Raw genomic sequence first — 26,655 nt, forward strand, 5'->3', positions numbered from 1 at the left:
ATGAAGCTCTTACAAAAAGAAAATCCTCTGCCAGATATTATTTTTGCTTTAATGTAAATTCCTTTGCCAGACAAAAAAGTGTAAATTATTCGGCACACACCTCCACTCTCTCAGCACATTTTCATTTACACCATTTTCCTAACAAAATATCATAATTTTCGTAGGGCTTCTAGAACTGTGTCACTACCCCCACTTGATGATGAGTCCCATGAATATCATATCTACTATGTTTTAATGGAACTCATTGGACTCTTCCGCTGCTGCTTCTGCTTCATTCCTTGTCTTCATCGTATTTAAAAATCACAAAATAATTGGCACTTAATTATTGTCAATTACATGTTGGCACGTACGATGACCAAATCATTGTCAACGCCAACACTCAACACCTAACTACGGTGTACAGAAGTTAACTGACCTAACCTGACTAACTAACTGACCTATATGAGGATGATGTCATTATGGCCAATAAAGGTGAGCCAATGGTAAAAACACAGAAAAAACAGCAACATTCTAGGAATTGTATTAACAGGAAACCTGGTCAATGGTTAACTACGTGAATTGTCCGTACTGCTAAAGGATTCATTCGTTTGAAGGAAACTCCAAAAGGAAATCACAAAACAAAAACAAAGTAATTTAAAAAAAAAAACATTGTCAATACTTACACTGCAGGTTAACACCACTTTACTGCCTTGGACGGTGTATTTTTCTACACCGTTAATGTGTATGTTGGTGGGACGAACTGCAATTAGCACAAAGGAAAATTAGGTGAGTAAATAATAATAAAAAACAACAAAATAGTAGAGCAATTTGTTGTTGTTGATAATTTGCTTAAATTTATAGATAATTGTATAATTGTTATAAAAGAGGGGAAATTATTTTGTTGTTGATGATGGTGTTATTTACCTTGTAAATCCAAACTAAAATGTGTGGACATAACATTATCAATGGCTGCCGATTCGGCACGACACTCAATTGTATGGCCCAAATCTTCACGTGACAGCTGCAGTGATAATTCCACGGTGACATTGTACAGGCCATCCTTTTCATCGTAATGGGGATCGACTATAAAAATGAGAGAAAGGAAAGGGATGAGATACATGAAAATTAATTAAATTAGAATTTAATTTTTGTATTGAAATATTTTTGATTTTATGGTCCATAAAAGTTTGGAAATTAAATAATTTATATCTTTTAATAAATAAAATAATTGAATACAAGAATTTGTCATTAAATTTTCGTTGACGCCATTGCAAAGTTCCAAGGCCTATAGAAGTTTTTAATTTATTTCTTTAAGGAAAGTGTAAATGAATTTTTAATGTTTATGGATTTTTATAAAGCGTCCTTCTTAAAATCTTCTTCTTATTTAAAATCATTATTATCCTTTTCACATTACAATTTTATCGTATTGTTTATTTCAAATCGGCTTTTAATTTCTGTGGTAATAAATCGTTTTACCTCTTTTTCTACACAATTCTAATAATAGCTGCAGATAATTGTTTGCAATTTTGTATTTTTTATGATGTCATCATCATCATCTTCAATCGACAATGTTTCAATTTTTACAATTTTCCCATAAAATTTAGAAGTTAATGACTTTATTTTTATGGTCTCGAATTTAATTAGGGAGATATTTTGGGAGTGATTTTTAATTTGAAACATTTTAGGGGAGCTCAAATTTGAACAAAAAATATAAAAATTAAAAAAAAACAGTATTGATATGAACATGTTTTGCCAGAATCTTCTAGACATTTCCCTTTTTTAAGAAATATGCCATGAAATTATGCAAGACATTTAAATTTGACTTTGTATAAACTTATATTTATATTGACTTTGTTGTGAAAATTTTCCTAAGAATATGTCTTTACCCTCGAAGAGCCTGAGAACGGCTAAGACATTCAAAATTCCCTATATGGGAGCTATATCAATTTTCCCGGAGTGCCAAATTATTGCCACTTTGTTGGGCAAAATGAGGCTAATAACTTCAAAAGTGTAGCTAAGACCTTTAAAATGTGGATAATGTTTCTGTACCTCTATTATAAGATCCACGCCTATAGGCCCTCTAATAAATCATTTAAAAAATCCACGCCTTTGACATCCATAGGCGCTCTAATAAATTATTTTAAAAATCCATCCCTTTGACATACATAGACCCTTTAATAAAATATTTTAAAAATCCATCTCTTTGACATCCATAGACCCTTTAAAAAATCGTTTTAAAAATCTACGCCTTTGACATCCATAGGCCATCTATAAAATAATTTTAAAAATACACGCCTTTGACATCCATAGGCACTTTAAAAATAATTTAGAAAAAAATCCAAGACGTTGGCCCCTAAAATCCCTGTAAGAAATTATTTAAAAAAGCCACGCCTAAGGCCTCTAAAGTTCCTCTATGAAATTATTTAAAAAAGCCACGCCTAAGGCCTCTAAAGTTCCTCTAAGAAATTATTTTAAAAAATCCACGCCTTGGACCGCTATAGATTCTCTAATAAATTATTTTAAAAAAGCACGCCTTTCACCGTTATAGTCATTCGAAGAAATTATTTTAAAAAATCCACGCCTTGGACCGCTATAGATTCTCTAATAAATTATTTTAAAAAAGCACGCCTTTCACCGTTATAGTCATTCGAAGAAATTATGTAAAAAATCCACGCATTCGACCCCTATAGAACCTCTAATAAATTATTTAAAAAAATCACGCCTTGGGCCCTTAAAGTACCTAGAAGAAATTATTGAAAAAAATCCACACCTTGGACCCCTATAGACCCTCTAATAAATTATTTAAAAAAATCACGCCTTTTACCTTTATAGTCCCTCGAAGAAATTATTAAAAAAATCCACGTCTTCGACCCCTATAGACCCTCTAATAAATTATTTAAAAAAATCACGCCTTTTACCTTTATAGTCCCTCGAAGAAATTATTTAAAAAATCCACGCCTTGAGCCTCTAAAGTCCCTCTAAGATATTATTTTGAAAATCCACGACTTGGACCCTTAAAGTCCCTCAAAGAAATTATTTAAAAAATGCACGTCTTTGACGTTTATAGTCCCTCTAAAAATTATTTAAAAAAATCAAAAAGCCTTGGGCCCCTGTAGTCCTTTAAAAAAATTATTCAAAAAATCCACGCCTTGACCCCCTATAGTCCCTTTAATAAATTATTTAAAAAATCCACGCCTTGGGCCTCTAAAGCCCCTCTAAGAAATTATTTAAAAAAATCCACGCCTTGGGCCTCTAAAGTCCCTCTAGGAATAAAAAAACTTAAATAAAAAATTTTAAGTTTTTAAACATATTTAAAAAATTATGTTTTCCCGCAGTTCTTAAAAAATATTTGTAAAAAATCTGACAGTGGCTAAAGAAAGTGCTTCGTGCTAGGCCTTTGAAAAGTTTTTTTTTTTAATTCAATCTTAAAGGTAGGCCTTGAAAAATAGCTTTCAAATGAATACCAGACCCTAGAAAATTATTTTTATAAAACCTATGAATTTTATTAGATCCAAGAAAATGGCATTTAAAAGGATACTGGGCTAAAAATCTGTGCCATATATTTTCAATTTTAAAATAATTTCTTTATAAAAAAATAAAAAAAATTGCACATACCTGTTGACAGCCGCTTATTCCCCCGATACCAGCCGACCTGTGGCAGCGGTGTCGTATTCAAGACAACACATGTCAAATTCAGCATTTGACGTTCCTGCATGGGACCGATTACACTGCCATTTGTGATGCGATCACCTTTTTCATCCCAGATAATCATCTCCGTGGGTGGTACTGTTTCGATTTTGGGGCAATATATATTTTTTTGTTTGGTACACAAAAAAACACACACACACACGCATGGAGAGACACATTGGTATTGTTGTTGTTGTTGATGATGTTGTTGTTTTGTTATTAAAAATATTCCAGTGGTGTTGTAGTATTTGGATGTTGAAAAAACGTGATGAAGGTGAAGTGTCAAAATGTAGATTCATGTGTGTATATTTTTTTTGGAGGGGAGGTGGTTGTGTGTGTACATTTTGTAGTGTGGTTTAAAGGTGATGTATGTTGTTGTTGTAGTTTTTTGTTATAATAAAAAATTGAAAATATAATTTATTAATTTTTGAATACATTTGAATATGGCTTAAACTAAAATCTAAAGCTAAATTCTAAATTTCCATTATAAAATAAAAATTAATTAAATGAAATAAAAAAGTTAAAATAAAAATGCATGATTTTCTTAATGATTGCTTAAATATTCTTGGTAATGGTTATGTAAATAAATGAAAAATTAAAACAAAAATAATTTTTTTCATTGTGTTAAAAAAATGAAATCAAAATAATGAATATAATTTACCCAGGTTTTCTACGGTATTTTTTGGTGGATTTTTTATATTTTTAAATGTTGTTTCATTAACATTTTCATAGATGACAAAAAATATTAGTTGTTAGGTATTTTAGATTTTGGTTTTTGATTGGTATTGGTGGTGATGGTGATATTTCGAATTTGTTGATGTTTTACGTTCCAAAAACACAATTCATTTTTGTTTCATTCATTAAAAAATATATTTAGTTTTGCACATATATATTTTAATATTTAAAATAATATGAGAGATATAGTAGAGAGCGAGTAAGATAATTATGTGATGATGTGATAGGTGTATGTGTTAAGTAATGATGTATGTGTGTGAGTGTTGTTACAATTATTTTTTGTTTTGGTTTATTTAAGGATTTTTTTTCAAAATTTTTTTTTATTACAATCCATGTATATTTTTTTTAGTTTTTTTTTTTGTTTTTTGGGTTTTTAAAAATTAGTTGCATAAATCCATGATGATGCGTTGTTGTGGCGAGCGATTTGTTACAAACGAGCGAGCGAGCGGGCGTTATTTTTATTTCAATTTTTTCGGATTTTTTTTTTTTTGTTTAAGAAAAAGGTTTTTTGATTTATCAGTATTATTTGTTGTTGTTGGTTTCGAAATGGAGGGAAAAGAGGGGGAATTGTATTAAGAAAACAATCAGTTAAAATGTTTTGAAAATGAGTTTCAAAATTTGTCAAAAAAATTATTTGTTTTTTTTCATAATGAGTGAATTAGTAAAACGAACAAGAAGAACAAGGAAGGAAAATTAGTAGATTTTTCTTGAGAAGAAAATATGGGGGAGGGAGCAAATTTTAGTTTGGTGGCAGGCAAAGAACAAATTTGGTAATAAAAAAATTTCAGACGAACAAAGCGTAACAAAAAACGAAATGCTCACAGGCAGACAGAACTTTATGAGAATTGTTTAAAATAATAGGAAAAGGCACTAAATATAATTAATGGATACGAGAAAATTATTTTTATAACATCTACACTTCTTATTGGATTATAGAAATTATCTTTATAAAAACACGCCTCATACTGAACCCTAGAATTTCTTATGTCTAGGCCTCTTATAAATCTACCCATTTTTTAAACACTCGAAAACAATTTTTATAGAATTTAGCCTTTAATTAGACCCTAGGAAATTATTTTAATTACATCTAAATATTTTTAGAAAATCTACGCCCTGTGTTAGGCCCTGTTAAGGCCTAGGAAGGAAATTTTTTCTTTAATCTACGCCCTGTGTTAGGCCCCGTTAAGGACTAGGAAGAATATTTTTTTAATCTACGCCTTGTATTAAGCCCAGAAAACATATTTTTATAAAATCTACGCCTTGTATTAAGCCCAGAAATCATATTTTTATAAAATCTACGCCTTGTGTTAGGTCCAAAATATTGAAAATAATTTCCTGTAGTCCCTAAGATCAATCAATTCATTTAGTGCCTTTTTTAAAAAATCAAACAAGCATTTTAATAAAAAAATTTGCAAAATATAGAGCAGACAATTGGTGGTATTTGTTTTTAAACCGATTTGGGGAGTTTATGATTTTTTTTTAAATGCAACATGCAAAGAAGGATTTTTTTATATAAAGAAACAGGACAGGGCGGGGAGGCAGACCAAAAAGTGGGTGTGACAGACATAACGCAGAACATTTTTAATTTCTTCTTATAAAAAAAACAGAATTTTGTGATGATGATTTCCATGCAATTTCGTTGATGAGCGAGTAGGATAATGTAAAAAATATATATTCTGTGTTGATGTTGGGATTTATTTTTTCATAACAATGACACATAGATTCTAGCATTCCACATCAAGCACATACAAGCATACACAATACACACTTATATAAAACAAAAATTAATTAAATCTATTTTTGTAAACTTACCTAAAACTCTCAAATCCACACGATGACCATTGAAATTATCACACGTTTCAATTGGTATAAAATATGTCGTATCACACAGATAGATGTCCTGATCGGCAATTTGTAAATTTCTAATAATTAATCTAAAGGGATTTTGTTCAACGGAAACTCTGAAAGGAAGAAAGGGAAGAAAAAAAGTTTTAAATAGCACATTCAAAGCCTTAGGAGCGTATGATTACTATTTTCACTAATATTACTCATACGTCTTTAGGTACTATTTAAAGAAAATATAAACAAATATTCTTTTTTCTTCTGGAATAAAAATATATATTTACATGTAAATATATTCACTTACCTATCTTCATATCCATCTGCCACACTTGTGACATTACTATCATCCAATAGCATGGCCGCTATCCGATTGTCACCCTTAAACCAATTCAGTGAATGTAATTCACCGCATTTCTCCTTGTTAACCGGACAGGGTACGTATACCGTTTGGCCCTGTTTTTCTCTGATAATATCATCTGTAAATAAAAAAAGAAGGAGACACAAGAAAAAAATTAATTTCAAATTCCACACATATAGTAGACAAAGAATTCGCAACAAAAGAAAATCTTTTTCCGAAAAAAGGCCATCGCATATGTTTATTTAATATTTTCAATAGCAGATTTTCCGCCAAATTTTCCGTGCAGGAATTTTACATTTTTGCTGTAGTCTGTTTTCTTTTTTTTACGTTTTTGTTTATTAGTCTAAATGTATTGTTTTGTGTGTGTGATATCCTTAACGGAAAGGATGTTAACCCTTAACAGGAAATATTCATATATATTTTATCTCTGTTAAGCAGAGAGTCGCCAGACTTGGCTTACCTTTTGCGAAACGAAAAAAAAAACACACACACAACAAACAAAACATTACATTTGTTGCTGTTCATTATAAATGTATCTTGGCAAGTGGTGTATTTTTTGCTGCTTTTGGGCAAAAGCCACTTGGGATAAAGGAAGCCCAAGAAATATGGAACATACCAAGGAACCACTGAAAAACAAGGCAACAAATAAGATTTGAATGCTACACGGTTGTTGTTGTTGCTAAAATACTCAAAACTGATTTGCATATTTTTTTCTCCATTCCCCTACAAACGAGGGTATTATTTATTTGTTGTTTGGGTTCAACTCCATATCCTTGTTCCTTGTTATATATGTATATATATATATATAACTGGCTGCTAAATTTAAAACAGGGAAAGTTATACTTTTTGGTTGTCTTTCTGCTGCTCAAAATGGATGGGGTTTTTCGTTTTTGTTTTATTTCGAAGGTAGATATAGTAGTTCGTTAAAACTGATTGGACACACAGCAGCATAAAGTCATAATATATATTGGGGGGTTTCTTCGTTTGGACGTGGAACAAATCTACTTTTAAATTGATATTTAAGAGGATATTAGGATTTTGAAAAATTACTTTTTATCTTCTTCTCCTTCATTCTTTGTTTATCTCTTTATAAGGTATTTAAGATTTTTATATATTCTTATTATGTCAGTAAGCCCTTCTATGAAATATTCATGAATCTTTGGAATTGAAAGGACAAGATTTGTGAAGCAATTTGAAAATCATATTTCATATAAAGATGGAGTACAGGAGAAAGAAATTTTTGGTGGATCTAAAGGAAAAAAGCTAATAAATTAAGTAATTTCTAATGGAGTCCCATGTGGCGTATGACTTGTGACATCAATTATACGCAGAATTGCTAATAGACAAATAATATCTACAAATCTGATTTTTATAAGCCCTTAAAAATGGGTTTAAAAAAACCTACGCCTCCATCCATAAAATATTTTTTTAAAAAATCTACGCCTTTGTATAGATCCATAAAATATTTTTTTAAAAAAATCTACGCCTTTGTATAGATCCATAAAATATTTTTTTAAAAAATCTACGCCTTTGTATAGATCCATAAAATATTTTTTTAAAAAATCTACGCCTTTGTATAGATCCATAAAATATTTTTTTAAAAAATCTACGCCTTTGTATAGATCCATAAAATATTTATTTAAAAAATCTACCCCTTTGTATAGATCCATAAAATATTTATTTAAAAAATCTACGCCTTTGTAAAAGATTTTTTAAAAAATCCACGTCTTTGAAAAAATATTTTTTTAAAAAATCTACGCCTTTGTATAGATCCATAAAATATTTTTTTAAAAAATTTACGCCTTTTTTTAAAATATATTTTTTTAAAAATCTACGCCTTTGTATAGATCCAAAAATATATTTTTTTAAAAAATCTACGCCTTCGTATAGATCCATAAAATATTTTTTTAAAAAATCTACGCCTTTGTATAGATCCATAAAATATTTTTTTAAAAATCTACGCCTTTGTATAGATCCATAAAATATTTTTTAAAAAATCTACGCCTTTGTTAGATCCATAAAATATTTTGTAAAAAATCTACGCCTTTGTATAGATCCATAAAATATTTTTTTAAAAAATCTACGCCTTTGTATAGATCCATAAAATATTTTTTTAAAAATCTACGCCTTTGTATAGATCCATAAAATATTTTTTAAAAAATCTACGCCTTTGTATAGATCCATAAAATATTTTTTAAAAAATCTACGCCTTTGTATAGATCCATAAAATATTTTTTAAAAACTCGACGGCTTATAGACCCATAAAATATTTTTTAAAAAATCTAAGCCTTATAGACCCATAAAATATTTTTTTTAAAAAATCTACGCCTTATAGACCCATAAAATATATTTTAAAAATTCTAAGCCTTATAGACCCATAAAATATTTTTTAAAAAATCTACGCCTTATAGACCCATAAAATAGTGTTTAAAATATTATTAAAAAATCCTTTGAATGGGCCATACAAATCTATGCCTAAAAAATGAACTTTTGGAAATATTCTTAAAAATGTAGGCCTCTAAGGATATTTTTAAAAATACCTAAGCCTATAAATGGAGCCTAAAAATATTTCATAAAAAAACACCAAATGTTGTAATTAAATTTTTTTTTTAATTTATTTTCGAAGCTTAAATCGTAGACTCTACGTTTTGCTAATTTAATTGGAAGTTCAATGAAGTCTAGAAATCGTCCTTTAATATTCTGTCCTTTTGGAAACACACAAAAAGGGGCCTGGATATCCCAAAATATTAAATGTCATGCTTTCACACACAACAAAACAGTTTCGCAGATTTTTATTATTTATTGTGACGTTTTACTTTTTCCGACATAAAAACCAAATATCAACAGATTTTTGTACACAGGAATTTATATCTGACCATCATGGTCTTATAAAACCAAAAAAAGAGAAAGGCGATACACCAAACAGACAGTAATAATAATACGAAGGAAGAAAGACAAAACCCAAAACCGGCAATAAAAACATTGTCTCATAAAAATAAAGTTACAAAAATTAGTATTTCTAATGATGATGTTTTCATTGCTTCTTGGATTTCCTCTGTTACCTCCTCTCCCCCTCCCTCAACCTTTCTCCTCCTCTGTGTGTCATAATATTACGAAAAACAAATACCATTTTATAACCTCTCATAATAAAATTATGAGTTGTGTGCTTTTCGATTTTGGCCCAGAGAAGAAATTACCCAGCTATAATAGGTTGGCAAAACAATTTCGAACAAGACCTTAGGCCGATTATGAAGCGAATCGCCCCATGAAACTGAGAACTTATACAGGCATTTGTAACAGTTTCTAATGATTTCATTAAAATAATTAAATTACGTACCACTCCACCTCCATCAAAATTAAATATTAGTCTACTTTAGTTGACACCAGAATGTCAAGGCCCAAACACACATACACACTAAATGAGACATTAAGGGCAGGCATATTCCAACCCTTGCCTTTGGGGAGAGAGAGAGAGGGGGATGAGAATTGTGATGGTTATTATAGAAATGGATATAAAATAAAAATTCATAATATTCCACAAGCTGTTGCATGTCATTCATTTCATTAGGCCTTACAATTACCGACATCTTGACAGGCCAGCCAATACCAGGCAGCAGGCATCCTGCCGACCAGGCTAGCCAGGTTTTTTGTTTCAAGTAATAGTTATTGTCTAACATTTCCCTGTTTTATAGGTAGGAGTGGGTTTTAATAATATCCGAAATACTCATATAATTAATTATGTTTTTTTTTGAAATGTTAATAAAATGAAGGACAATACGATATGTCCCTTTGGGTTTTGGTTAGTTTTTAAGTTTAAGGGGGTTTGCCTTTAATTACCTTAATCAAGAGGAGCGAGTTGGGGATATATTTTCATTTATTAAATGTAATATGAAACTAAAGTGGTCAGGTTTAATAATAATGAAACATAAGAGGACCCAGGATATGAATAATTTTCTTCATAAGTTTTAAGGAAATTGAATGTGGCAGATTTCGAAGTTGTAACAGTGGGGTGGGAGAATATTAAGAATATTTCATTATATTATGGACAATCGACGTTGAAATATATTTTGGTAAAAAACTATTCCTATAAATAGATTAAAAATATTTTTTTAAGGAATGTCCTCGCCTTTGAATTGGTCCTTAAAATATTTTTTATAAAAAATATGCCTTTGGATCGGTCTTTAAAATATTTTTCTAAAATCTGCTCCTTTAAATAGGTCCCTAAAATATTTTTAAAAGATATACGCCTTCGAATAGGTCCTTAGAATCTATGAATAGGCCTTAAAAATATTTTAAAAATTCTTCTTTGAATAGGGTCCTTAAAATATTTTTTAATCTACCCCTTTGAATAGGGTCCCTATTTTTATGAAATCTACGCCTTTAAATATGGAATATTAAAAATATTTCATTATATTATGGACAATCGACGTTGAAATATATATTGTTTAGATTAAAAATATGTTTTAAGAAATGTCCTCGCCTTTGAATTGGTCTTTTAAAATAATTTTTATAAAAAATATGCCTTTGGATAGGTCCTTAAAATATTTTTCTAAAATATGCGCCTTTAAATAGGTCCCTAAAATATTTTTAAAAAATATACGCCTTCGAATAGGTCCTTAAAATAAAATGAATAGGACTTAATAAATATTTTAAAAATGCTACGCCTTTGAATAGGGTTCTTAACATATTTTTTAATCTACTCTTTTGAAGAGGTCCCTATTTTTATGAATAATATGAATAATCTACTCCTTTTTATGAATAATCTACTCCTTTGAATAGTTCCTTAAACATATTTTTATAAAATTTGAATAGCCTTACGACTTTGAATATAGCCTTTAAAAATATTTTTATAAAATCTACGCTTTTGAATAGGACTTTTAAAGAGGTCCTTAAAAATATTTGTATTGATTTTACGCCTTGAATATTTTTATTTATCTACTTCTATATATAGACCTTAAAAAATATAAATATTTTTTTTTATAATTTTTTAAAGAACTAAATTTTGCGCTGCACCAAAAATAAATATCAATCTTAATATTACCCATAAAAAGGAGACAAATTTATCTTTGGCATTCACTTACATCACCTTTATTTGTTGTCAGCTATACCAAAAGAATTTCTTATTTTTTTCTATATTTTTTCATCCCCTGTTTACATTTCTATTTTCTTCCTACTCGTGTTTTTTTTTTTTGTCTTGAGTGATGCCATCAATTTCCAATATTTAACTTGTCTTTTTATGTTCATTTTATTTTTGTGTGTGTTTTTTTTATTTTCTCTCTTCAACCGTTCACCACAAATTCTATTAGACATGTGAAATATTCAATTTTTCAATGTTAAAACCAAATAGAATCCATAAAACAAACCGGAGGAGGTTTTCTTTTTTCGTTTTTGTATTATGACAAAAACATAAGAATGATGAATATTGGCAATGGCTTTGAAACAAAAAGAAATTCTGGGAAATAAATATTTTTAGCTTTTTTCCAAATGGATATCAATGTAAAGACTAATCCTTTTAGTATTTGAAAAAATGGCTGTCATTTTTAATTTTTTATGATTGCCATTTTTTACATAATAAAATGTTGAGACACTTCCCATGGAACACCCTTTGTGAGACATTTGTGTAAGCCAACAAACACTTAGGTGTAAAGGTAAACATACAAAGAATATTACTGGGTTTGAAGTGGGGATGAGAGGTAGGGAGGGTCTCGGGATAAAGTATCCTGTTTTCTTCATTCTGTTACAATTCAATTTTCTTTCCAATTTCGCCGTCTATCCACCTTTCCTACTTCATCACTTTGCCACGAACTCACACACACACATACATACTAACACATCTATAAAAACTCTCTTCCACTGAATTGATTGTGTGATGGTCTTGTGGTTTTCTGATGTTTTCTTTTCATTCGACCATATTGAAGTCAGTGGTTTTTGGTTGAATTCTATATAAAAATTGTGGAGTTTTTTTGCCTGTCTGTCTGGTCGGTGCTCGTTGGTTGCTTGGGTGAGTATTAAGAGTTAAAGAAAAATTGGTTTGTTACATTCAGGCTACAAATGAAGCTGTTTCCGGTTAGACTATCTGTCAGTGAGTTGGTTTCGTGTGTGTGTGCGAAATTGCTCTTGCAGGATTTGTCGAAGCATCATTATCGATATTATTGGCCATTGGCTAAGAGAACATGAGGTTTTCATTTTTGCGGTTAAATAAATGAGAGGTTTTTCAACCAATGTAGATATGAGGTGTGTTTAGGTGTGGGGCAAATAGGGAAATTCAAACTAAAACAGAAAGAGTTAGTTTTAAATAAAGTTGTTAGGTATGCCTTAACATTGTCACAATGACTAATGACCTTTAGTTAAGCTAACATTTCAATATCATGGCAGTGGCCTAAAAGTAGGCAAGGGAAAAAGGGATTTATTTCTTAAAAAAAATTACCTTTTGAATTAGAATATTGAGAGACATAGAGTGTGGTGCGGATTTGAAATGTCAATTTAAAATAAGAGGACCTTCGAAAATGTTTTTAAAAATATAAGCGGTCATTGAAAAATATTTTTGAAAATAGTTGCGCCAGTAAGACTTTGGAAATTTTATATTAAAAATTTACGCCTGTAAATAGACCAATCAGCCGAATTTTGAAAAATATTTTCAAAAATTCATTCAGAAAATTATTAAAAATCGACGCCTTTAAAATTATCTTTTGAAAAATTTACACCTGTAGACCATAAAAAATATATTTAAAAACCCTAGGTCTGCAATCAAGACTTAAAAGACATTATTTAAAAATCTACGCCTGAGAATATATATTTTTTGTATCTACGCCCATAAATAAAACTTGAAAAATATTTTCTCAATCTACTACATTAAATAAAATTGAATTTTATTTTTTAAAAATCGACGCCTATGCTTTAAAATTTATTTTTTAAATTCGCTTATAAATAGACAATAATAATCCACGCCTTTTTACAGAAATTTCACTTCGTATTCGAGAAATTTCACTTCGTATTCGACTTCCCCTATAACTTCTATAAAAATCTTATATATTTTTTAAAAATCGACGCCCATACCTATGCTTTAAAATTTATTTTTTTTAATTCGCCTATAAATAGGCAATAATAATCCACGCCTTTTTACAGAAATTTCACTTCGTATTCGAATTCCCCTATAACTTCTATAAAAATCTCCTGATTCCATATTAAAGCAAACAGAGGCAAAAATAGAAAACATTATTGCCTTGTTTTCTAAATTAAATAGAAATTCAATAACTCAGTGACTTGGCAATTAAAGCGACATTTCATACTTCAAAGAAGAATGATTGAAAGAAAGGACGAAAAAACTAGAAGCAGCAAATATTATATATGTGTGTCATTGTGGAGCACAACTAGATTTTTCTAATACAAGTCCAAGTTTTTTCTCCTTTTTTCAAATTTATTGTAGACGGTTGCTTTCTTGCTCTTTGGAGTTGCTGTTTATTGCACGAAGTACGCCTGCTAGTATGCCATAGTTTATGTTTTATTTCATCTTCTTCTATATGTATTTTTTTTTTTTTGCAATTTTGTGCTTGTGTGTTATAAAACTTGCATTTCATGCTCTATTAACGTGAATATAGAAATTCTCATATAAACTTATTTATGCAATCTCACTAACACCGCTTCAGTGATTTTTCATATTTTCCTATTTTATTATTTTTGCAACGATATAAACGATGTGACATCGTAAAGTACATAGAGCCAGAGATTGGGTTGGGTGTGGAGGTGTTGACAATAAAACAGAGAATATTGTTTGGTATAAACATTTGGTGGGAGGGGTATTTAAATAAAAGTGATTTAAGTAGCATTTAATCCTAGAAACGATAAATACTTTAATCACTTGGCTTTTAATCGATGAAACTGGATATTTTTTTGAATTGGTGGAAAATGGTCGGATATATAAAAATAGAGGCCTAAAATGTAGTTTCCAAAGTAAAAATAAATTATTTAATTTGTTTTGTAACATGAAAAATTTACCTTAATATTTTTATAGACCCTTTACAATTATTTTCCATTACCTTACCACATTCCACACTAAACTTTTTGCACCCTCCTCCATCCGTTGTTCCATAAACTCTGGCACTTGAAAACAAAATTTTTGAATTTAACCTCAAACGGACGGCAAATTTGTTCAACAAGCAGCAAAAACCAGAAAACTTTTCTTGAAATTCAAATTAAAAAAGCCCTTAAACTCCTTAGCAGAAACCACACCCATTCGAAACAAAATTCTTGACAAGAGACAGAAACGGAAAAATAGGAAAAACTAAAACCCAAAACGACAAATGTTAAGCTTAACCAAAAACAATCATTATAAGCAGCAAACTTTGATTTGCACTTCATTTTGTGACCATTTGTTGTCGACAAATTCGTAAAAGACACACACACACCCCCACCCACCCACATCAATAGTGGTGCCGAACTCAAGGATTTTTGTCCAAGATGGGTATTAACACTCATAAGTTTTGTGTTAAACTTTTAGTTTGGTTTTTTGTTGTTGTTGTAGTATATCATTAGATTTCTATTTCTCTTTCGTCCGTTTCTATCTTATTCTCCGGACAATGAGGATTGAACGACGACAAGCAAAAGTCACAAAAGCAATGGCAATCAGAAACGTGTATAACAACCAGTAGTCCAGTTGTTATGAAGAACCAGAAATTGGGTGCGGTTTCCTGTTCATAAATTTTCACACAATTTTCTAGTTTTTACTCTACTTCGGTGTTTTTTTTCATAAAGTTGAGTCCACAAGTGTTTCGGAAAAAAGTCATCATAGGCAAATTTGTGTGTATGTCATAGGAAGAAAGGAAGGTTTGACAGCAACGCAAAGAACATGTCCTTCATCTATTTTGGTGGTAAATGGTCTAACTAGAAGTTAAACTACTTTTGGAATTTTAGGCGAGAACATAGCTTAAGAATTGTGAATTGATATGAAAATTTCCTATAGGAAGTTTTGGATGATATGAAATATTCTATTAATAAAATATATATTAATTTGTTAGGAAAAAAATATATCAAGAACATAATTAAAACCTTTATTTTGAATTATGGACATCTGGGCGTATAACTATTGTCACTACTCATACGATCCAGAGCACCTTGAACCTTGGGCGTATAACTATTGTCAATACTCATACGAATCAGAACACCTGGGGCCTATGAGTAAAATTACGATCAAAATTGAGACTTTCAGTATTATAAATTTTTTAATAATACAAAAATCTGATATCTAGTTTTTACTGCGCAAATTGTGATTAGGGTTTCATGACGTAAATGATATTATTTCATTATATGACAATACTCATAATGTTTAGGATACTTCAATTCGATTAAGGTTCTACAGATCTGGATTACAAATCTAATCCAGTTCTGAAGAAATTAAAGTACTCAAGGGTTTCATTATTGTTTGCTTTAATTAAAAGCATATATAGCGTATGACTATTGTCAATACTTATACAACCCATGAGATTTCAATAATATATCAATATGACTTTGGTTTAAGCATTTTAAATGAAGCCAAGAAATGCATGGAAAAAAATACGGTGATATTTAATTTAGGAGGTATTAACAAGTTGTCGATGAAATTATAGACAAAGGTGGCGTATAACTGTTGACGATACTCATACGGCCCAGACCACTTCCTTTCGAAATGAATAACATATAGAAATCGATGTGTAGAACAAATGATGCAGGTGAGGTAATGTTTACCTCGTAGGTGATCAGGAAGCCACGATTTTTAATTAACTCGATTAAATCGTTCATTTTAAATTGTGATTATAGGTGTCGTATAACTGCTGACAATACTCATACGGCACAGAACAACAGTTTATAAAAATAAGTACGGAATATTCGCGATTAAAAAAGGCTGAGAAGTTTGGAAATATTCTGTAAATACAATAAATTTTCGTTCGATTTTTCTTAAGCAGAAATAGGGATTAATTTTCTCGAAATCTTTGTTAAAAAAGTTAACAAGAGGTGACGTATGTTCATACTCATACGATCCAGAAAACTTCATTCAATAAGAAATAAATATATAATTCGATGTGGAAAAGAATGATTCAGGAGAAGGGATGTTTATTACCTCATTTTAAATTATGAGTATAGGTGGCGTATAACTATTGGCAGTACTCATACGTCACTGATCAACAGCCTATGAAAATATGTATGGTCTATTTGCTACCACGAAAAGGCTGGGAATTTTTAAAAATGTCTGTAAATACAATAAATATTCATTCGTTTTTAATAAAGCAAAAAAAAGGGATACATTTTCCCTTAAACTAAGCGAGATAGATCTTTTTGAATTATGGGAATATTGAGCGCATAATTATTGATAATAATCATACGACCCAAAGCACATGAACCCAATATAGAGATTCATATATGCCAAAAGGTGAATTCCAAATTGAAGAAAAATAAAGATGGGAAGAACTGAATCCTAAAGAGGTATTCAAACCAAGAAAATGTATATATTTTATTATACTGCATAATTAAAAAATATAAAATTCAGTTCTCTTCACTGTTCGGAGCGTGTTGAATCGAATCCTGGGCATCACAGGCGGATGATTGAAATTGGAAAGGTTTTTGTGGCGTTTTCCACGATGAAGTCATACGTTGTTCCTTATTTTTTTCCATATGAATGACTTTTTATAACAAATTAAAACATTATTACTATGGTGCGTATGATTACTGACAGTACTTATACGCCCCTTTTCATTATTTGTTTAACTATCGCATAAAAAACTTCTGAATGATATATTTTGCCAATTTTGCATTCAAAATAAACTCCATTGTAGGTTGTTGACTTTAACGCCTAACTTCAAATATCTGCAACTTATTTCTTTTTCTTGTAATAATTCTCTAACCTCCGACTGTATTTTCTATGTTTCCCTAATAACATTTATATATGATTTTCTATCAGATTATCTCTAGATAGCATGATTTTCTTGCCATGATTTGATTCTCTCTCTGTTAGCCGATGCTCTCTAGCACATTGTAAATATGTCATAGCATAAATTGTGTAAATGGCCTTGCAGGGGATTAAAGTCATGCATATACATATATGTAGTTATGTGTATGTGGATACATATAGCAGACGTGGTTTATAATTCTATTTCCGTTTACGTTTAGCATGAGGCCAACAGCAAGAAATCACACATGTTATACTACTAAGTCTACTGACCTTTTGCCTTCTACGTTCCGGATGAAGTGATTTCGTTTTTCTATTGTACTTTATGTGGATTTTCTGTTCAAGGAGATTCGAATAAAGGTAAATGTTTGTATGTACGGCTGTTCCTCTGGACAACGTTTTCTTCTTCTTCTTCTTTGCTATAGTTGCCTTGACTTATTTACCTTAGTAATGTTGTACAAAGATTTGAATATGTTTTAAGGAAATGCTCTAATCGAGGTCCACACAACATTTTGTGGTCGGAAATATTTCATAATCGGCTTCCACATGGAGTTGATTTTCATGATATGCCATTTTGATGAAAGGATTATTGGAGGTAAGTATGGGAGGGATATTATTTTCCCTCTTTTTATGAGGATATATGTATAAAATCAATGATGGTAAGTTGTGGGTTAAATAGAGATATTTTTGTGAATCGTATCGAACATCAAAAAATCCAGTTGAGGTCTCCTTTAATGACGTAAAATTGAAATATCAAAATAGGGCCATTACTGCGTATAATTAATATTAATTTATTCCCTTTGTTTTGCCCATGGTGGCGTATGATAATTAATATTGGTAAAATAAACCATACTCGAAATTTAATAGCATACACTTAGGCGAATTGAAAATGAATTATATTTTCGCATGTTTTTTGTTTTTTTCGAGTTTCCTTTCACTCGCCAAAGTTTTAATTATTGCAAATCATGTACTGATTACAAAGCAATAAACTTTTGTATATATTTTTTTTCTTCTCCACACTCAATTGAAATAGAATTATAACTTCGGTCTTTTTTACAAATACAATTTATTATTTACACAATACTTTCAATTTTTCCCAAATGGGGAAAAAGTATATAGGGGAAGCATAAAGAAAGAAAATATTGAAATCAGCAATTTTTTTGCTGTTGCTTTTCACTTAACAACAATAAGCAAACAATGCCAGCAACAAACAGAAAGTTATATGGATATGCCATAGGAAAACTAATACCGGAAAGTGAAAAGTGTTATCAGACAAAGTTGTTGCCAACAATGGAGAATAAGGGAATCCGCACAGTGTACAATGTATCCTGATAATGTTTTTTTCTTCTATGCTCCGTTCGCCCTTTCCCTGTTTTCCTTTTCACTTACATGGTTACTTTGTTGCTTTGCCTCTGCTATTGTGGCTATGTGTGTGTGGAGTTTTGTGGGGGTGGAGGTTTTGCGGGTTCGTGCTATTTATGCGTGAATGTGTTGGCAGCAGTGGTTTCACACTTATATTTATTATTCTCTCTTGAGTTATATTTCCTGCCGTACTTGTCAAGATTTATTTCAATTTTCCTACATTTAGTTGTTGCTGTTGTTCCCCCGCTTAAAAAGAAAAAACACACAGAATAGAATATCAGCTACAATCCATTGCCTGAAGGGGGCAAGGCAAAGTTTTTTTTTTACTTTTTTCGCATGTTCATTTATTCTTTTCTGTAGCTGCTTTTTTCTATTTTTTATCAAAATAGTAACACACACATGCCGTACATCCCAACACGTACACCTCATTCCTTGCTACTCTAAGAGTATTGGCAACAAGTTCCTGATAGAACTTTTACAATGTTCGTTGTTCGCTTGCTGTTTTTTGCTTTTAACTAGCAGCTATATTTTCATTTCATTTTCGTTGGCGGCTTGTGAAAAAAACCCCAACCTAGGTATGAAAGCATCTGAATAATGTAGGCACGGCAAAGTAGGGAAAATAAGAAGAAAACTAAATCAAGGCATACAGGAAATGTGTGCGTGAGTAAAGTTTATTGTTAACTTTCGGATTCACTCCCTTCTACTTACGCACACACACATAAAATAATAAACATATATACAAACACGCACGTAGAACAGAAAAAAACAACGAGAACAACAAAAAATCCTGGCAAGTACAAATATCCCTTAGAAACTCTTAGAGAATAGCAAAAATCTATGTGTACGTGGTGCGGTGCGACGGAGGAAGATGCTTACAAATGAATTACAGGGAAAAACGAGCTGCGTAAATGTGTGAAATTAATACATTCTGTTTTGTATGACTGTGAATCTCTTTTACTGCAAGTTCAAGTTGTATTAAGATCTATGAGATATTGGCTACAGCTTAGGGGGCAGTGAATTGGGAAATTATCATTTTTTGATAACTGTGGTTCCTGTAGGCGTATAAGTAATATTATATTTGGTATACAGGGTGCGTATGATTACTATCAGTACAGATATTAATTATACGCAATGTGGTAAGCAAATAAAACTTACCAAATTATAAAAGAGCGCTAGTCAATTACACAGAGCACATACACATTCTATTCCGGATTCTGGGAAAAAATATACCAACATACTTTTTTAAAGTAAAACATTCTAAAGAAAAGGAAATCCTAATAAAATCATGTGGACTGTGAGGGATCCTTTTTACCTGGGTGTGAAAAATTGTGACATCTGAGGCTCGTAAAACATAACAGGTATTCTTGAGAAGTTTCTCTATGTTTAACGTGTAACTATTTAGTTTCGTTTATGGTTAAGCGGGGTTATCGAATTTTTCTTTTTTCGAAATAAGGTCGTTCCAGCATTATGGTCAAAATCGGATGGTATTGTGCCATTTAAATGCATGACAATAAATATTGAAAAATCAGCCTTATTAAAAAGGCCAAAGGGCTACATTAACAAGCAAAATTGTACCATATGGGGATCTGAACCCCTAAGAAATGTTCTTGAGGAGTTGCGAAGAATAAATAGAGGGATAAGTAATGATTTACTGGTATTGATCTGAATAATGTTTGCCTTAAGGAGAACGGCGATAGGTTCCACACCAGCAAAGACACCATGCTCTATTGCGGGAAAGACTTCCACAGGTTGTCATCTCTCAAAGAGGTTACCACAATTGGCTACCGATCTCTTCTTTTGGAAAAAGTCAGAAGATGTCCACACCAACAGACCGGAATCGATTTAAAACCCCAAATATAGAGTATTTAAGGGTATCGAGACCATAGACAGAGCCTTTTTGATTTAGTTATGTCACATTTCATGATATAAAAATGTTAGCGGCATACCGCCACTTTTTCCGTACACATCCTGGTGGCCGTTACCTCTGATCCATTTAAATTCAAAAGTGTCAAAAGGATAGGACATTCTTTCTGTTTGAAATATTTCAGGGAGAGTATTTTCAATGTTTTAATAGCAATTGCAGGCTCCTATTTTAGCAATACAGCAGAATTTCAAATATGGTCCATATAGTCGTATAAGTTATTTTAATATAAAGTACAGGGTGCGTATGAAAATTTTTGAAATGTGTATGCTTTATAGGTATAGAGGTGAAGCCACCACGAAATTATAGTCTAAGACTGAAGAATTTCGAATAGCCTTCTCCTTACGAAGAAATTCTAATTTCCTATTAGGGAGAAAAATTATAAATTAGATTAACATGTTCTTGCCTCTGATGTCTCAAACTATTTAACTTCAAAGTGTCAAAAGAATAGGAAAATCTCTCTTTCGAGATATTTCAGAGAGAGTCTTTTAAATTTTTAATATCAATTGCAGGCTCCTTTTTTAGAAATAACAAATTTCCAAATATGGTCTATATAGTCGTATAAGTTATTTTAATATAAATTACAGGGTGCGTATGATATCTCTTGAAATGTATATGCATTATACGTATATTTATGTCAAAATTATACTAAAATTGAATAATTTCATGATATAAAAAGGTCTGTATTTATTTCTGTGTTTGCATAGTTCCTTCATAATTAACCGCCTTAAAGAATAACTTTTGCCGATTTGAGCAACTAAAAACTAAAATTCTTGCAAAAATTATAAATTAGATTAATATGTTCTTGCCTCTTGTGTCACAAAATCATTCATCAATTGAGTATGGCACATCCTGATATAATTCATTTTTTTCTTTAACGATTAATATTTCCATTTCACTGACCCCTGGCTGTCGACGCTATTCATTACACAATACTTTATTATTGCATTAGCACAAGTTCGTTTTTTCATATTCTGCTTTTTCTTCCTGCTCCTCCATTTGAATGTATCTTATTTAGCTTCTTTACTTTTTGTTATGTTAGCTTGTTATTCTTATTGCCTTGCTTATGACCTTCTTTGCATTTTTATTTGTTACTCTATGTGAGTATGTGTGTGTGTGTGCTTAGGAAAATTTCACTTCAACATAACCTTCTTTTAACCTCTTATCTATGCTACAACAAAGTCTTGGCAGGCAGCTAGCTGGCTGGCTGACTGTCTATCTGCTAACAGCTTGGCATGGTCCCCTATTTATGCATATGGAGAAGTCGTACATCAAATAGTCCCAGTCCCAGCTGGTTTCACATAAGGAACCAACTGAAAAAAACATAATCAAAAACCCTGTACTTAGAATCAAATCAAATAGCGAAGGGACTGATGAGGGTGGTGGCGATGTTGAAGATTCATGTTATGACTGTGATATGTGTAATTTTTTAGAATTTATAACTTTGACTTGCTTTTGGCTGGGTGGGTTGCTGTAATGCAACATAAATATTTGCTTATCAGGAGTTTTTTTTTTTTTTTTGAAATATGTAAAGCGATTATAATTTGTAAAACCAAGAAATGAGGTAGAAGGCATAAAAAACATTATAAATGTGAAAATTTCTTGGCAACAATTAATACAGAGAATTTTTATGAATGACGAAAATATTTCAAGTGAGTTATCTTTCCCAAAAGAGAGCATAAAATATTGTTTTAAAGTAATTTTATAATTTAAACAATTTTAAAGCCAAATTTATTTTTTATTTTTTAAATTGCTAATATGTTTGTGAAATCTAAATTAATTTTTTAATGATTTTCAATAATCTAAATACACCCTCAATGACACATTAATTCTAGAAAAAATCCAAACACACCTTGGGTGATAATAGGATTTAAAATTTAATTTTATATAATCAAAGACAAACAAGAACAAAAATGGAAATCTCTTGTTAAACAGAAGCTGGAAAATATACTAGGGGACTTGTGTGTATATAAACAATGCCTAAAAATATGCAAATAATCATAAAGTACCCAGCATGACATTGCAAATAAATAGGTACTAAATTCAAAGTCAAATAGAATAGAGTGTACTCTAGGGATAAAAAAACAGGCAGGACAAGTAAATAAAATGGAGCAAATCACATGGGGTTTCCTGAGAACATAAAGTAATTATTTTCAGGGGAAAAAAATAAATAAAATAAATAAATGAATGAAAAAATGAGAAAAAGGAAACTAAGGAAGAAGGAAGTTGTGTGGATACTTCAAAGCAAATGTCAACATGAGTGTTTACTAAGAAAATTTTTTCTATGAAAATTTTCTTGAGTTCCATGGAAATATATCTTTTGATTATCCATGAGAAATCATTATCAAATGTTTCATTCAGAAAAAAATGTAATTGAAGAAGTCCATTCGACAGTCTATGTAACACACTACTTAGGAAGTATTTCGAAGCTTTATGTGATGAATAAATTGTTGGCATTACACGGAGTTTTCCGAAGAGAGAGAGACTATCTGCAATTACCCGGAGTTTCGGTAGATAAGAAGATATAATCATTTAATAGTTGATCAAAAATAGTTGATCACTACTTTAAAAATTCACAAAAAATGACGATAATCTTGTGGTCATAGTTGCCAAACCAAAACGATTTTTTGGGACGCCTTGAACCACCTTCTCCCACCGTAATACTGAAACTGGTGAAAACGATTTATAAGGATTTGCCTATTTCGTACCTCGCAAATATTTTAGCATCGTATTTCGCATAATGTCTTGGTTCTATAGCTGGTCGCTCGTCGACTACTTAATATATTTGCAAATTGGGTCTTTGAAAAGTGGGACAAATTCTAAGATCCCATCGAAAACACATCTCGACATATGAGACCAGTTCCACTTTGGAGAATGGAAAAACAAGGAGAGTCATTTCTTGTTTTTAATATCATTTGCAGGCTCTTTTTTAGCAATAACTAATTCCCATATATACCCTATGTAGTCTTATAAGTAATATTAATATAAAGTACAGGGTGCATATAGTGGTGGAGTGGTAATATTAAAAAAACATAGATTTCTACAATATTAATACAAAATACAGCGTGCGTATGATAACTCTTGAAATGTGTATGTATTAGTTGGAGGGTGAAGCCTCTTCTTTTAAATTTAAAATTAAACCTATATTTTATTCGCTGTTGCGAATGATAAAGAAAAAAAATATAAAAAATGATAATGAAAAAATCAAAAAGCATATTATTAAGAAGCCTACCCTACATGTGATTATTTGGAGCGTTTAAAGTCCGACTGGATAAAGGGATACTACTTTTTTCTCAAATGATGTCGAAGAAAGATGTTTTTTAATTATTTGATTGGATGTCGAGGGTATTTGGACAGCGTTTCAGTTCAATACAGTTTCTTTTTTCACTTATGGAAGTTACCGAGGACATTTGCGGGGTAGCCACCTTGCGATTTGGTTATGGAAATTTCATGAGAAGATTATGTGCTGAAAAGGTGTTTGTGATGATGGAGTGTGTTTTTTGGGTTATCTGAGAGAGCCAAACTTCTGGTCGGCTTCATGGCAAAAAACATCTTCTACGGATGTTTTGCGATAAAAGGCTATTGAATGGTCTCTTGGGATTTTTTATGGACGAGCAAATCATACTGTTCTATGAATGAATACACCCACTATTCAGTAGGAAAAAAACATCCTGTTTGCTTCTGTAGGAAGATGAGTTATAATGGTTGGTATGGAAGAGAGCGGAGGGGTCTGCTATGGAAAATGCCTTTTTTTAAGGAAGAATACCTTTTTTAATTCTCGTTTTTTTGTTTGGTTCTAAAATTTTTTTTATTAAATTCAAGTTAATGTTGAATACTACCTTTTAAGACTCTATGTGAATATTAGTCCGTGAAAAAGAAATGTTATTTAAAAATTTCCGCTTGTTTGGTCCATTAAAAATATTCTTCTAATAAATCCAGGCTTATGCTGGTCCTTGAAAAAAAAACTGAGTAGATTTCCTCAGTGGTTATCTATAATAAATGGCCCAAGCCTTCATGGGAAATGTTTCTGATAACTGGGAGAAGTTCGAATTTACTTTTAAATTATTTTCTCTAACGATTTTTCTTGGAAATTGGCTTATAGCACTTGAAAAAATAATGTATAGAATAAATTCTGTAAGCCTAGAATAGTATCAGACAAAGCAAAGCATATGCTCTTTTTGTGCGCAAAAAAAAAAAACACACACACACAAAGTGGCTCAGCATCCGACCCTGATATAGAATATGGACCATCCAGATAAACGGGTTCTAGTCTTCTATGAGACCTTGTGGGCACAGGTGCAAAGGAGATCTTTTTCTCTCCAATGGAAGAGTGTGCGCTGTGGTCTCCCCGAATTTTACAAAAATCCATTCAACTCTTATGGGACAATGAGCCCATTTATCCTAAGGTCCCCTGCAAGCAACTCTTAAACTGGACATTATTTTTAATTGCCAAGTGCAAATAAAAACAAACTCAAATATTTGTATATATGTGTGTATGTTTTTAATTATTATTGCATAATTATCACATAACGGTAATGAGGAAACATAGCTGTTGGATATATCTGTTTATTTCTCTATTGCCGTTGAACACACATTGTATGAATTACACATATATGCTTTCCTACGCCTAAAAGTATGCAAACATTATCATGTGTCGGTGTTGAGTGGCTCTTGTCAATCTATACACTTGCAGCTATTATATCACATATATAATTAAATTTTTCCATTAACATTTAACTTTGGCAAAAAAAAAATTAAATAAAATATAAAATACAATAACAACAGCAACAACTGTGTAGAAAAAGAAAACATATTATGGTGGTGTGTGAGAGTGAGTGTCTTTCTCTGTGTGTGTGTGTGTGTGTAAAAGGAAATATTGTTAAAGTACACAACACAATATTGAGCAGTTCTGGACCTTTTGTGTTTTTAACAAGAGTCATACAAAAAATATTGTTATTGTTGTTGTTATTATTGTTATTGTAGGAAATCTGGTTTGTTGCCGTTACCGCTCTCTTTCTTGCCGTGCCTTTTTGCTTTTGGTGTTGGTAAAGACCATATTGTCAACACTTAATAGCACTTGTGGTTTAACACAAAAATCACTTTGTTTTAATATTAAAAAATATATATGTAACGCCCTGTTTATATACATACACACAAGAAGTTAAATTACATTAAAACACAAACACATTTCCCATGTACGCATATAGGTATGTGTGCGTGCATTTTTAACTACCCACTTTTGGAGTCTGGCAACATCCCGGAAATCTGGCCATGTGAAAATGTCTAATGATTATGATGACAATAATGGTGTATGAGTGATTGCCATACAAACCGCTTAAAACCACAAGCCCAGAAGTATGCAACATACATGGCTTAAAGGTGAATTTGTGGCAGTCATGCTTAAAGCCCGATGGATTAAAGTCAGTTGGAATTTTGTTGGGAAATTTTGTAAATAAAAAAGTTTTAAATAACTTCTAAGCCAGTTCAAAAATGTATTTCTTGTTTTTTTATTTCAATGCAAATCTCCATTCATCCCACATGTTTCTACTTTATCGAGTATATTAAATTCATGTTTTCACGAAAATTCTTCAAGTGTTCCATCCAAGTGCTTATCTCCTTCTGTTAAAATATGGCACCTATAAATGTGTGAGCCGTCCTGGCGTTTGTGTATAGCTGTTTTATGTATTCTCGAGTGTTATTTTTAACGCAAACTTAAGCATGGCCTTTGAACTTGATCCTGCCCCATAAGAACTTAGAACCTAAAGATATGCTTTATTTTGTTGGGCATTTTATTTTATTTTGTTGAGACAACTTAAAGTATGTTTTGTTTTTTATTTTGTTATGATATTTTTG

General features: G+C 31.1%; 1 protein-coding gene across 5 annotated transcripts in view; it reads right to left on the bottom strand.

The window, feature by feature from the left end:
- LOC133331077 (B-cell receptor CD22) overlaps positions 1-26,655 on the bottom strand; it is a 135,788-nt gene that overhangs the window by 69,474 nt on the left and 39,659 nt on the right. For all 5 annotated transcript variants that reach the window (XM_061539485.1, XM_061539483.1, XM_061539482.1 and 2 more), the window contains exons 2-6: positions 6,548-6,719; positions 6,214-6,362; positions 3,595-3,765; positions 904-1,062; positions 663-739 (exon numbers count right to left, since the gene is read on the bottom strand). In XM_061539485.1, the coding sequence (XP_061395469.1) occupies positions 663-739; positions 904-1,062; positions 3,595-3,765; positions 6,214-6,362; positions 6,548-6,719 (728 nt within the window). The remainder of the gene's footprint in view (positions 1-662; positions 740-903; positions 1,063-3,594; positions 3,766-6,213; positions 6,363-6,547; positions 6,720-26,655) is intronic.

Source organism: Musca vetustissima, unplaced genomic scaffold (genome assembly GCF_032173495.1).
Source record: "Musca vetustissima isolate MV318-11 ecotype Yass unplaced genomic scaffold, APGP_CSIRO_Mvet_v1 utg566, whole genome shotgun sequence".
Classification (NCBI taxonomy): domain Eukaryota; kingdom Metazoa; phylum Arthropoda; class Insecta; order Diptera; family Muscidae; genus Musca; species Musca vetustissima.